This window comes from Oncorhynchus gorbuscha, linkage group LG06 (assembly GCF_021184085.1).
Source record: "Oncorhynchus gorbuscha isolate QuinsamMale2020 ecotype Even-year linkage group LG06, OgorEven_v1.0, whole genome shotgun sequence".
Classification (NCBI taxonomy): Eukaryota; Metazoa; Chordata; class Actinopteri; order Salmoniformes; family Salmonidae; genus Oncorhynchus; species Oncorhynchus gorbuscha.
The window spans coordinates 58,420,531-58,435,058 of NC_060178.1; the positions used below are offsets into that span (position 1 = coordinate 58,420,531).

Sequence of the window (14,528 nt, forward strand, 5' to 3'; positions counted from 1 at the left end):
TCACCTTGATTGGTTAGAGCGTTGGGCCAGTAACCGAAAGGTTGCTGGATCGAATCCCCTAGCTGACAAGGTACAAATCTGTCATTCTTCCCCCGAGCAAGGCAGTTAACCCATTGTTCCCCGTGCGCCGAAGACATGGATGCCGATAATGGCAGCCCCCCGCACCTCTCTGATTCAGAGGGGTTGGGTGAAATGCAGAAGACACATTTCAGTTGAAGGCATTCAGTTGTACAACTGACTAGGTGTCCGCCTTTCCCAGATTACGCCAATTTGTCTCTTGACCTGTGCACCTACTAGTGTTGAATGGTGGGAAAGGAGATTTACCGCCCAAAACCACTCCCTGTTCCCAGGATAAATAACTGAGAAACCGGTAAACTATAATAAATTATTTATATGAACAGCATGGAGTGAAATTGAATGCGATGTCTAAATGTGGCTTCTCCACGGCTTCTGCATGATGAATCATCAACACTCAGGGTGGGGAGAGACAGTCCATCTCAGTATGGAGCGCAGTTCACAATGCATGTACACCTATCATCTCATCATGGTCACTTTTTTTCTTGTGACAGGTAGACCTGCATTTGCTGCAGCATAGCCTATGCTATAGAAATATAAAGACAGAAAGCGCATCAAATTTACCCATCTCCATCTGGCTTTCGGGGGATCTCCTTATTTTTTTTTATTGCACAGATTATAATCTTTTCTAATTGCAGCTGCAGAGTTTTAAAACTTATCACTCAAATATTGCTGCTTTAAATCAGTGTAGGCGTTCTCTCTCAAATTGGCATCCTGTTTCCATTGATCACCCTTGAGATGTTTCTACGACTAGATTGGCGTCCACCTGTGGTCAATTCAATTGATTGGACATGATTTGGAAAGGCTCACACCTGTCTATATAAGGTCCCACAGTTGACAGTGCATGTCAGAACACAAAACCAGCCTTCAGGTCGAAGGAATTGTCCGTAGAGCGCTGAGACAGGATTGTGTCGAGGCACAGATCTGGGGAAGGGTAGCAAAACATGTCTGCAACATTGAAGGTCCCTGAGAACACAGTGGCCTTCATCATTCTTAAATGGAAGAAGTTTGGAACCCCCAAGACTCTTCCTAGAGCTGGCCGCCCGGCCAAACTGAGCAATCGGGGGAGAAGGGCCTTGGTCAGGGAGGTGACCAAGAACCTGATGGTCACTCTGACAGAGTTCCTCTGTGGAGATGGGAGAACCTTCCAGAAGGACAACCATCTCTGCAGCACTCCACCAAAACAGGCCTTTATGGTAGATTGGCCAGACGGAAGCCACTCCTCAGTAAAAGGCACATGACAGCCCACTTGGAGTTTGCCAAAAGACTCTCAAACAATGAGAAACAAGATTCTCTGGTCTGATGAAACCAAGATTGAACTCTTATTTTGTATTTGACTTTTATCCCTTTTTCTCCCAAATTTCCTAGCATCCAATTGGTAGTTACAGTCTTGTCTCATTGCTGCAACTCCCGTACGAGTATATCAGTTCTCACACGGGTAACCCGGTATTTCCCGCCAAAACCAGATGTTATTCAAAAGCATTATAAAGCATATAAATATGCCTATGTCTGGATTTTATTTGAGATTTGGTCAAAAATTCAAGTCTGATGATACCAGAGCCTGATGAGCCATACATTTAATGAGCCCAAGTCCAAAAAAGCCCAAATGATTGTGCCGTTATCCAATTAATTATATAGGTTACTGCACATTACGCACAACAGAAAAACATAAAAGGCCATAGATGTAGCTAGCTACAGTATATGCTGTCTTGGGTAAATACATTTAACTAGCTCCAGTAGGCTAATCTTTTTTGGTGTGAACTGTATAACTATTGTATTGTACTGTATTATGTGGACTGGAATTACGCACATTGTTCAAACCATGACAAATGTGGAAAAAGTCAAGGGGTCTGAATACTCCCCGAATGCAATATATGTCCAATTGCTTGAACATACAGTGGCAAGAAAAAGTATGTGAACCCTTTGGAATGATCTGGATTTCTGCATAAATTGGTCATAAAATTAGATCTTCATCTAAGTCACAACAGACAAACACAGTGTGCTTAAACTAATAAGAAAAACACAATAATTTGTGTGTTGTCTATATCGAATATATTATTTAAACATTCACGGTGTAGGTTGGAAATAGTATGTGAACCCCAAGGCTAATGACTTCTCCAAAAGCTAATTGGAGTCAGGAATCAGCTAACCTGGAGTACAATCATCGAGACAAGATTGGAGACGTTGGTTAGAGCTGCCCTGCCCTATAAAAAACATTCACAAAATTTGAGTTTGCTATTCACAAGAATCGTTGCCTGATGTGAACCATGCCTCGAACAAATGAGATCTCGGAAGACCCAAGATTAAGAATGGTTGACTTGCATAAAGCTGGAAAGGTGTACAAAAGTATGTCTAAAAGCCTTGATGTTCATCAGTCCACGGTAAGACAAATTGTTTATAATTGGAGAAAGTTCAGCACTGTTGCTACTCTCCTTAGGAGTGGCCATCCTGCAAAGATGACTGCAAGATCACAGCGTAGAATGCTCAATGAGGTTAAGAAGAATCCTGGAGTGTCAGCTAAAGATTTACAGAAGTCTCTGGAACATGCTAACATCTCTGTTGACGAGTCTGACAACGTAAAACACTAAACAAGAATTATGTTCATGGGAGGACACCACGGAAGAAGCCACTGCTGTCCAACGAAACATTGCTGCACGTCTGAAGTTCGCAAAAGAGCATCTGGATGTTCCACAGCACTACTGGCAAAATATTCGGTGGACAGATGAAAAGCAAAGTTGAGTTGTTTGGAAGGAACACACAACACTATGTGTGGAGAGAAAAAAGGCACAGCACACCAACACCTCATCCCAACTGTAAAGTACGGTGGAGGGAGCATCATGGTTTGGAGCTGCTTCGCTGTCTCAGGGCCTGGACAGCTTGCTATCATCGATGGAAAAATGAATTCCCAAGTTTATCAAGACATTTTGCAGGAGAATGTAAGGCTATCTTTCCTCCAATTGAAGCTCAACAGAAGATGGGTGATGCATCAGCACAATGACCCAAAACGCAGAAGTAAATCAACAACAGAATGGCTTCAACAGAAGAAAATACACCTTCTGGAGTGGACCAGTCAGAGTCCTGACCTCAACCCGATTGAGATGCTGTGGCATGACCTCAAGAGACCAGTTCACACCAGACATCACAAGAATATTGCTGAACTGAAACAGTATTGTGAAGAGGAATGGTCCAAAATTCCTCCTGACCGTTGTGCAGGTCTGATCCGCATCTACAGAAAACATTTGGTTGAGGTTATTGCTGCCAAAGAGGGGTCAAACAGTATTTAAATCCAATGGTTCACATACTTTTTACACCCTACACAGTGAATGTTTACACAGTGTGATCAATAAAGACATGAAATCGTATAATTGTTTGTGTGTTATTCGTTTAAGTAGACTGTTTGTCTATTGTTATGAAATCCAGCTAATTGCAAGGGTTCTTTTTCTTGCCACTGTGCACTCAGAGTATTGTGTCCTAAGAAGATGGGTCAGGTTGCTAAGAATCAGGGTTGTATTCATTAGGGCACACACACACAACAGAAAACATTTCAAAGTGTTTTGCAATGGAAAACGAAAATGATTTTATTATTGGACCAGATCCGGGTAGTCCCTCTGCGATTCAATCTGTTTTCTTTCATTTGGTGCCCAATGAATATGTCCAAGGATTGAAGCACCATAAGTTGGTATGTACTATGTGTGTCTCCTCACCTCTATGGGAATCTTAATATGGATATTTCTGAATCACTTATTAAAGAGGACATACACTCCCCTACGTACAGTATTTGATATTTACTTTTTTCGGGAATAAGAATAGAATACATTTCTGAACACTTCTACATTAATGTGGATGCTAGCATGATTACAGACAATCATGGATGAATGGAGGAGAGGGATGAGGCATAAGGGAGGGGTGGGGGAGGAGAGGGATGAGGCGTGAGGGAGGGGTGGAGGAGGAGAGGGAAGAGGAGTGAGGGAGGGGTGGAAGAGGAGAGGGAAGAGGCGTGAGGGAGGGGTGGAGGAGGAGAGGGATGAGGCGTGAGGGAGGGGTGGAGGAGGAGAGGGATGAGGCGTGAGGGAGGGGTGGAGGAGGAGAGGGATGAGGCGTGAGGGAGGGGTGGAGGAGGAGATGGAAGAGGCGTGAGGGAGGGGTGGAGGAGGAGAGGGATGAGGCGTGAGGGAGGGACGGAGGAGGAGTGAGGAAGGGGCAGAGGAGGAGAGGGTGGAGGAAGAGAGGGATGAGGAGGGAAGAGGGAGGGGTGGAGCTGAGGCAAGGAGATTGTCAATTCTGGAGGCATTCATGAGGTGTTTGACCTCTCAGGTAGGACGGCGAGGATGTTTGAAATCAGTGTTCATATGAGGCAGGAAGGTGTGAGGGCCTCCGTCAGAACATCTGCACCACTCGCTTCTGTCCTGTCACAATGACACCCACTGTGTGGCCTAATCGTTTTACCTAACCCCACATCCCAAAAAACCCTCAAAGCCTCAAATCAAATTCTGCATCACATCAATGTATTTAATTTACTTGTTTTTGCAGTGAATTTTGACATTTTGTAAATGTAGCACATTCCTGTTACTTTGACTATCATAACGTCCGCAAAAAAAACCTAAATTGAATAAACCTCCCAGAGTTACAAAACAAAATGAATAACTTACCAGGGTCCCATTGTTTTCCCGGAAAACATCCTGGTTAATATAATTGAAAAGCTTCTTTTCAAGTTGAAGTACAACCTAAAAGGGGCAGAGGAGGGGAGCAAAATATAGGGCCAATTAATAGCGATCCTCATCTGAAACAGCCCGAATTAGAGCTTCAACTAATTTAATGAAGGGTAATGTGCTGTGATGTTAGGGGCAGCATTCATTCGATCAGAAGTGTAATATAAACACCACCTGTTCACTTATGCTTAATTCTCACCATAGGGCCAAACTGAGCAAAGCCTTGTAAAGCTGGCCTTGTCACGCAAAGGCCTATAGATTCTAACGTATGGGAAAGGTTGTGTCATTTTTCTCTTATTACAAAGAAGCTATTCTATGTTCAGGTGAGATGCCACACATGAGTAATTCTGATAAAACGTTGAAATGTCAGATACAGTGCATTTTCAATAATGTAGCATACCTTGCGATCGTTCTCAGATTCTCTGAATATTAGCTTGTCAACTTCATTGGTGTCACCTAGTCTGACCGTCTGCATGGTGGCAGTGGAGCACAGACTCTGTAGTGGGAGAGAGGAAGGAAGGGAGACGTGGGGGGGGGGTTAGTGGCAGGATTCACTACTTCTCATAGGATGGAGCAAAATATCATAGAGGTAGATGAAGATAAGCTTGGACAAAACAAATGTAAATGTGTATTGTGTGGTGTCAAAGGATAGCAATTCATCAAGGTACAGCAACAAAAGACGACAAAACAGCCCATCTCTCACACACATATGCGCGCCCGCGCACACACACACACACACACACACACACACACACACACACACACACACACACACACACACACACACACACACACACACACACACACACACACACACACACACACACACACACACACACACACACACACACACACACACACACACACACACGAAAAGAGGTACAGCCTACAGTACAGAAGGCTATACTGTATCACATTACTGACACTCATTCTATATTCCACACACAGAACACATGCACAGCACTACGCATTTGAATTATTTTTTAAGACACACCCCCCCCCAAAACCAAAAAAAGCTCTATTTTACAGTCCCCCTCGTATGTATTGACCCTGTGGACCGTGTGCATGGTTAAATTCCCCTTTGTGGACTCTTTTAACAATTAGTTAAACATTCGACCATCTGTGTTTGAAGACAGTTGAATGAGGTAATCCCTCAGCCAGTGGTTCCCATACCACACTGCAGGGACAGCAGCCTGATTGAAATTCAAAGCACAGATTAGTTAATCAGGTCAAGCCAATATAACGGGCAGAAAAAGGGCCTTTAGACTGAAATGTCACAAATCAGTCTTGCTTGCTCGAAACGGCACACCAGATTAGAACAAACACCGAGCAGTAAGTGAAGTTCCCGGTCCCCCCCCCCCCAAAGCTGGTTTCTAAAGCCCTAACAAATCGCTCCATCTTTCACTCATTTAGGCCCTCCAAATGCAGGGTCAATATGGTCCCCTGTCATCCAAATGCTAATGCGCTTAAGTGCGCTTAAGCAGCTTTGTTCAATGAATAGGCCAAAGAAGCTGGAGAAGGGCAAGGCAGAGATACTTTCCCTGTTAAAAAGTAATTGTAGCCACACCAGCAAAAGACAATCAAATGTCATTTTTCATGCACTTCTACGATTATTACAAAAAAACGTACCAAAACAGGTCTCTTTTGGCATTTTTCATTGCTTACTTAGAACGACTTCAAAACGTATCGAAATCAAGCGAATCAGAAAACTAAATGGAGCCATTAAGTGAACCTCAGGACATTTAAGCAAATATGTGTATTTATTTTTAGGGAAAAAGGTATCTTATTCAAATGAGCCTTTCAAGTTAGTGACTTGGTAGCAGTGTTTGGCTCTCCTTCCTCCCAACCGAAGTCCTTCTGTCAGCTTTGCAAATCCAAAACCCAGCCAAGCATAAATCCCTGGTCACTTCATGGCCAGCAGCACTGCCAGAAACCCACACAGCTTATTGGACAAAAAACAAACAAAAAAAATATTTGAAGGACAGAAATGGCCTCTCCATTCACGTTCAAATTATTTCTGTAATCCAGTGAGCGTTGGCCTCGACCAAGAAAGGGTCAATGTTGCTTATCACTATACATGAATATGTCCCCATCGCAAGTGAAAAGCACACCTGCGCACAGTTTTTCGTACTAATTTCTTCTGAGAGCATAGCGCCATGATATCATAGGTCCGCAATGCTGTAGCTTTTCTATCACACCTTTCGCAAACTGTGACTCTCAACCGAAGGTACAACAAGAAAAATCCACAATTGACACAGTATCATGTATCGAGGGGAAATTATTTCACTTGGCTTATATTTCTCTGGGTGAAACTATACCATTTTAGAGAAAACCAGTTCATCTGAGAGGAAGTGTTTTTGAGAAACAAATACGTTTTTCAGAATAGTGCGCCAACAGTGAAAATCTGCCTAATTATGCAGAACAAATTATGCAACTTGTTTAGTCTACAATCTGCGTCCCCTACACACCCAGCAGTTTGGTGGTGGTCTGTCCTCACAGTGGTTCAGGTTAAGCAGTTCCGTGGCCAGGCCTGACGTTATTGATTGATTCATTTATGTGTTCATTGACTATGACTGATCAGTGAGTCATGGGAGTCTGAGGCGGCTGATTGTACGCCATTGATCACAGTGCGCTCCTTTGGCCTCGGAGAAAAACAACCTCCCTCTCCTACACCTCCTACATACTCTCTATAACTCCCCCCCCCCCCCATCCCTAATTTAGATCAGCCTAGCCTACCGACCCACCAGCCCTTTGACCATTTCAGGGACCTTAGTCATGAGATCCCCCCCCCCCCTAACCTAACGAAGAGGCAGGGTAAATGGTAACGCCATGCCGTTGCTTAAGTCTTATAGATAAAATGCAAGACGGGACTGAAAGGAGAGACCAGGTGTTCTCAGATATAAGAAATTCAATGAAAAAAAAATATCCTCAAGTGAAGAAAAGATAACCGAGGACAGATGTTGACCACGAGTTAACCCAAGCTCACTGCCGCTAATTGTGGATCATGCATCTGGTAATAGGCACCCTGGGTAAGCGACGAGAGAGCAAGAGTGAGGCTCCTGAACAGAGCTCTCTCTTCAAGTAGGGCCGGTGGCTTGGCCGATCAAAGCGCCTGTCTTTTAAACATATTACATCTAAACATGCTCTCATTGACTCCCCAAATGATATTAACGTAACTCATTTGAGTTAAGCAATAGGCTTTTAATTTGATACATGAGGATGTGGAGGGAAAAGAAGAAAAATAGACAGGACAGCTGTCAGGGATGAGAAGTTTGGAAGGTAAGCAAGTATGTACAGTGGGATGTCTTCACTGCTTCGGAACGCCAATAATCTCCAACAGCCCATAGAAAGAGAGTCCCCGGCCCGGCAAAGCTTTGCATCGTGGGTCACAGGTCAACACAGGAGACGGAGGGCCTGTTTGTGGAGGGGTTAGATAAGAGGTTGCCCCGGTGAATCTTGGGGGATGGCGCTTGCTTTGGGCTTCAATGGAATAATCTCATCAGCGTCCGAGAAGGAAATGGGTAGTGAAAAGACCTCTCTATTCCAGCTGCTCTTTTTAAGAGACAAGGTTAAAGCAATCTGTCCCACTTCAAAGCACAGGCACACCGACCGTCTCTCCCCTTCTGCTCCTGATCCAGCCCCTCAAACAGATGGAGGAGCTCTGCTGAGCCCAACGCAAACACAACACTGACACAACCAACAAAACCATGCCGCAACCCCCATTCAACCTAGCCACAACCCATCTGACACGCCATTCCCACACCTAAGACAACCTATTGTATACTCAAAGCCAGTATCCCCCCTCTTGACCCGATATACCTTCATTCAGCACATCCAACACCACGTGTAGACATGCATAACAAATCTCTGGGCATGCGGATATGGCAGTGTTTCCCAAACCTCTTCTCGACCAACCCCTCCAAATGCACAGACATATTGCCATACAAGCACACCCGATCCAACTAATCGCCAAGCCCTTCATTAAATCTGTTTCTAGAATACGTCAATTAGGTGGAAGAACTGGGGGTGCTCAAGGAGAGGTTTGGGAAACACTGCTGTATTGGTTTCAAGATAGCACATCCCTCTGTATCTGAGGTAATATGTCTCGTCCTCTCCACCACGGCCCAGCCCAAGGCTTGTAACGTCCCAGGGGTCCACTGGCATGACAGTGTGCCAGGTGACTGCCCTGGCATAGCAATGCGCAATGGTGGTTTTATTGGATTTACGCCAAAGAGCCTGGACACTCTACCCCACCACTGGGTGACTCCCATCCAATAATTTCCCATGCCTACTGTTCACTCTCCCACCACCCCCATTCCGCCCCAATATAATAACCCATTGAGTGCGATTAAATCTCGATTGTTGAGGAGAGAGCGAGAGAGAGAGAAGCGACAATGAGTTGGAATATGGCCCTCGGGCCGCTGTTGCTTAGAGAGATCATTCTCCATTACGCCGAGGGGGGACGGGGCAGGGCTGGCCTTTGTGTCACCGGGTGGGGGTGGGGAGGGTGTCATTGTCACGGCGTGCCATTATTTTCCCACCGCTGCATGAGGAGACTTGCCAACCCGCTCCTGAGTGGTGCCAACGGTTGGCAGGTTTGGCTTAGCGCGCTCCTCCTCTTTTCCCTCTCCTAATCAGCCTGCACTACATGCATGATTGAGACATCTGCCCTACCGGTGAGGCACTCAGATCCAAAGTGGGCAAAAACAAATGTCCTCCCCACCTGCCACCCATTACCCAGGGAGCCTTTAAATCAGGGCTGACCCTCCCCACCCAGCCTGCCTGGAGACCAGCCAGAGAGCTCCACACACTCTTCCTGCGGGTTGCTAATTAATCCCACTAAACACAGTGGATTCATCAATGCCATGGATGAAGAACTAGGGGGGGGGGGGGGGGGTAGTACACAAAACCATCTCAGTAGGAGTAGAAGTGCTGATCTAGGATCAGTTTTGCCTTTTTATATCATAATGGATACGATTATATGGACAGGAAAGGTGGACCTGATCAGAGTTCAGCAGTCCTACCCTGAGACTATTTATTATGGACCCTGACTGTGGCTTTATCCTGCTACCCTCACAGCGTGTTACCCTATTTCTGACCTAGACTCACACTAGGCTAGAGGTAACTCAGCAGGAACCATGCACGGGCGTCTTTCTGGTCGAACCTCCTCACTGTCTCGCCTGAGCATCCCCCAACACACACACTGATACATAAATACACTCTCACTGCTTCCCATGAGCCACAGAGTGTGAGAGCTTAGGTACGGTGATAGCAAGCCGCACTGGGGGGTCTCCAAGTGCACAACACCCCCTCTCAAACGAGGTGAGGTAAAAGGGGTGCGCGAGGTAATGATAATGTGCCCTATTTATCTTGTGCATTATAACATCTGGGAAACTTCTCTAAAACAACGGGTGGCATTAGGAGGGGTGCCATTCTTGCCCCTGTCCTTCCTTCAGGGCCCTGCCGAATGTATTTGTCCTTTCCGAAGCATAATGGACAGGCCACAAATCATTCAGGACAACAGGATGGAGGGGTGGGGTGTGTGTGTGTGTGTGACTGTGTGTGACTGTGTGTGTGTTCGCCCCCCCTGGTATTTAACTCCTCTGCACGCCCATTCTCCAGGGGCCCCCGCAGGACAAATTGCCCTGCTTAGTTGTCTTTGAGAGGCAGTGCAGCGCGTAGAGAAAGGGACAGGGCTGAAACACAGGGAACAGCCCCATAAAAATTCATCACTTTGACCCCACGACCTCACCCTTCTGGGGGTTCCAGAGTAGACTCACCCCTGGAGCTGGGAGCAGGCACACAGCAGCACTCCCCTCCCCCATCACACCAACACACACAAATTGTTAATATAGCCAATTTCACCAACCTTCCAAACATACACTCAGTCCACACTCAACATTATCTCATACACACTTGCGAAAGCAATGAAACAGACAAAACCTCCCCAATCACGCACATTTTAACACCACAATGGCTGACGATAGACTTCTCAACAGGAAAAAGCCACCAGATGCTTCATTGTGTGTGTATAAAGTGGTGGCAGTAAAGGAGGTTGGGAACTCCTCAGCGTATTAGGCAAAGTAAGAGGAGTCATTGTCTCAGGCCTGGCTACTGCCACGTTACTGCCACCTGTACAAAGGAAGCCTAATGAAAGATTTCATCTGAAAACCTCGGCAGGCCCACCTTCCCTTTGACACTTTAAGTCAGCAGTTTGAAACCAATCACGGCAGATGTCCGCAAGGCTGTTTAACGCACAGGAGTTACTCTCCGAAACGCAATAGGCCTATAGTCAGTCCTACAGTCAAACCCTTCCTTTCAACAGCTCGCCTCCCTTATTGGGATAATGCCTCATTTGAACGTTGTTTCGATACAAGTTTTTGAATGGACGTCAGTGTTTGTGCAATGAATACTTTTTCACATCTCAGAAGAAAACCTATCCTCCCAATGAAAAATACAACATGAAAGGGAAATTGAAACATCAGGTGATTATTACTGTGTGGTACAACGTTTAAAAAAAAACGTTAAAAAAATAATAAAGACGCAGCTTTGTGGCCATTAAAGATCATACACTCACTTAGCACTGTTTGGGAGTTGTATTTACTCACATATAATCCAAAAACGTTTTGCTCATTCCACACTAGCCAGTGACTAATTTAAGTTAGCCTAGAGAGTGAGGTTGTGTCTGTGGAAGGGGTTTGTTGTTGGAAGGTTCAATTAGAGAATATTGGAGAGGTGATCAACTGGTGCTCTATTAAAAAGAGACCGGAGGCTCTGCATGGAGTTCATTACCGCACTGATCAATAGCGATCCTGGCTGAACAATTAATGAAGCTCTAATCCTCCTGTCCCCTCTGGAGGGTGAGACCTGGGCTGTGTTCAGTAGGCACCAAACGCATTGAAAACCGACTGACACAGGGAAGGACTAAGCTGAAATTGTCCAAAAAGGAAACACTATGTTTTCCGTTGCATGCCCTAATGAAGAGGGCAGGGCTTTATCCTACAGCACGAAGGATAAGTCAAACAAACACATGTCATGCACATAATTAGGGCCCAGAGAATTACTATTAGGCTTTAACTAAAACTTAATACAGGATAATAAGTAGGGCCCTGGGTACTAAGTACTTAGGTACTAAGTAATGCAGTCAGGAAACTAAATGAGACCTGCACGTAAGTAAAGAAACTTAAGAGTTTATAATACTGTATTCAATCTTTTTTTTCCTATGTATTTGTTTATTTTAAAAAGGACCCCGTCACAATGCCTCCCCGGAGACAAAGAACAAGGATTCATTTGGAAGCTAGCGCCACCCTTTCATTTGTTTAGAGGCATCTAAACGATGCGGAGCCCTGTGGTGTAATTCAGCCCGGCGAAGGGGAAAGAAAGGTATACAGAGTAGCCCTGCTACCCTGCGACGCGCTAGGCAACCATCTTGTGGGTGGGCTTTGTGATACATTTTACACATTTTTCATGACCATCCCTCTAGATGTGACCCCACTCGGGGTCCCTTTATGCCCCTGACAGCTCTGCGCAGGAAAACATGCTGCTTCTCTGATAGCATGAAATCAGGGAACAAAGACCCCCAGGGAGAGGAGAAGGGGGCCGGCCGAGGCGCACTGTGCTCCGGGCCCCGCCTGGATCTGGACACAAACAGATGTTAGGACAGCCCAGTGCCTCTCAGCCTAACAGTCCCCTGAAAGGAAAGTCTTGTAGGTGAAATGGGCCTGAAATGGATTGTCTCGGGCCTCCTCTAAGACAAAGACGAGCACCTCCTCAAAGAGTCAGGCAAATATGGCCGTCATAGATAAATCACTGGGGGGGGGGGGATTGTAGAAAGAGGCCTGTGATTTCTCACTGTGCCACTTAAAAACGGGGCCTCTTAAATATGGGGTATTTGTCGGAGGGCTGTGAAAAGAGCTGAGAGACTCCTCATGTCACTGAGCAGAGTTGTTTAAAAGCCCGAGGTGCCAATGCTGGGTTTACAGCTGTGCTAAAAAGAGACACTCTGTGGGACCACCTCTCTGTGACTGACAGTATCTATAGCCTATCCAACCCCATGAATCTGATCTCTCCATTTCCTTTGGATGGATACTGCATTCTTTACATTCTCCGTTCAAACAGCATTAACTTCTCATTGGATATCTTTCCCAGATGTTGATACGTAATGAATACGTTGTGCTATCGAGAAACTGCCCATGAAAGTAGGACTTGCTTGATATGATTGATATAAAATAGAATGGAATAAATGTTAACAACGTTAACTCGCAAATTACGTTTGACTTATTTTGAGCTGGAACAGAGATCACTTGGAGAACTTTCCCGGGGTGGGGCGTGGGTAGAACCTTATGTAAACTCCATCACAGGGTGGAGGAAATGGAATGGCTGTGTGTGTGTGTGTGTGTGTAACCCCCTCCAGCATTGCATTAGTCAAACATAGATTGACATCATACAAGCAAGGCACTATGAACCAGGCACAAAGACGACCTTATATTCAACAGTTTATGCCACATTTCATTTGGGACTAAATAAAAACCCACTGTTAGCAGTTGCTGGGCTACATGGGCGGGCTCCATTTTTGACTATGATAGAGGCGAGGATGACTCTGTGGAGAAAGTGTCTATCTAGCGCGTTGGGAGACGAGATAAAACCGATAAGATCCATAGGGAAACTCAAACTCCAGCATTCATCTCATAATTCAACATAATAGCGCTCATCTTGTCTACAACCATTACATTTACATTTAAGTCATTTAGCAGACGCTCTTATCCAGAGCGACTTACAAATTGGTGCATTCACCTTATGACATCGAGTGGAACAGTCACTTTACAATAGTGCATCTAAATCTTAAAGGGGGGGGGATTACTTATCCTTTCCTAGGTATACCTTAAAGAGGTGGGGTTTCAGGTGTCTCCGGAAGGTGGTGATTGACTCCGCTGTCCTGGCGTCGTGAGGGAGTTTGTTCCACCATTGGGGGGCCAGAGCAGCGAACAGTTTTGACTGGGCTGAGCGGGAGCTGTACTTCCTCAGTGGTAGGGAGGCGAGCAGGCCAGAGGTGGATGAACGCAGTGCCCTTGTTTGGGTGTAGGGCCTGATCAGAGCCTGGAGGTACTGAGGTGCCGTTCCCCTCACAGCTCCGTAGGCAAACACCATGGTCTTGTAGCGGATGCGAGCTTCAACTGGAAGCCAGTGGAGAGAACGGAGGAGCGGGGTGACGTGAGAGAACTTGGGAAGGTTGAACACCAGACGGGCTGCGGCGTTCTGGATGAGTTGAAGGGGTTTAATGGCACAGGCAGGGAGCCCAGCCAACAGCGAGTTGCAGTAATCCAGACGGGAGATGACAAGTGCCTGGATTAGGACCTGCGCCGCTTCCTGTGTGAGACAGGGTCGTACTCTGCGGATGTTGTAGAGCATGAACCTACAGGAACGGGCCACCGCCTTGATGTTGGTTGAGAACGACAGGGTGTTGTCCAGGATCACGCCAAGGTTCTTAGCGCTCTGGGAGGAGGACACAATGGAGTTGTCAACCGTGATGGCGAGATCATGGAACGGGCAGTCCTTCCCCGGGAGGAAGAGCAGCTCCGTCTTGCCGAGGTTCAGCTTGAGGTGGTGATCCGTCATCCACACTGATATGTCTGCCAGACATGCAGAGATGCGATTCGCCACCTGGTCATCAGAAGGGGGAAAGGAGAAGATTAATTGTGTGTCGTCTGCATAGCAATGATAGGAGAGACCATGTGAGGTTATGAC

The 14,528-nt window shown here is 46.0% G+C and overlaps 1 protein-coding gene across 2 annotated transcripts in view; it reads right to left on the reverse strand.

Annotated features, from left to right (window-relative positions):
• The window catches only part of LOC124038148 (inositol polyphosphate-5-phosphatase A-like), a 227,975-nt gene that overhangs the window by 25,612 nt on the left and 187,835 nt on the right, over nt 1–14,528 (reverse strand). For both annotated transcript variants that reach the window (XM_046353658.1, XM_046353657.1), the window contains exons 10-11: nt 5,185–5,280; nt 4,725–4,799 (exon numbers count right to left, since the gene is read on the reverse strand). In XM_046353658.1, coding sequence (XP_046209614.1) covers nt 4,725–4,799; nt 5,185–5,280 — 171 coding nt within the window. The remainder of the gene's footprint in view (nt 1–4,724; nt 4,800–5,184; nt 5,281–14,528) is intronic.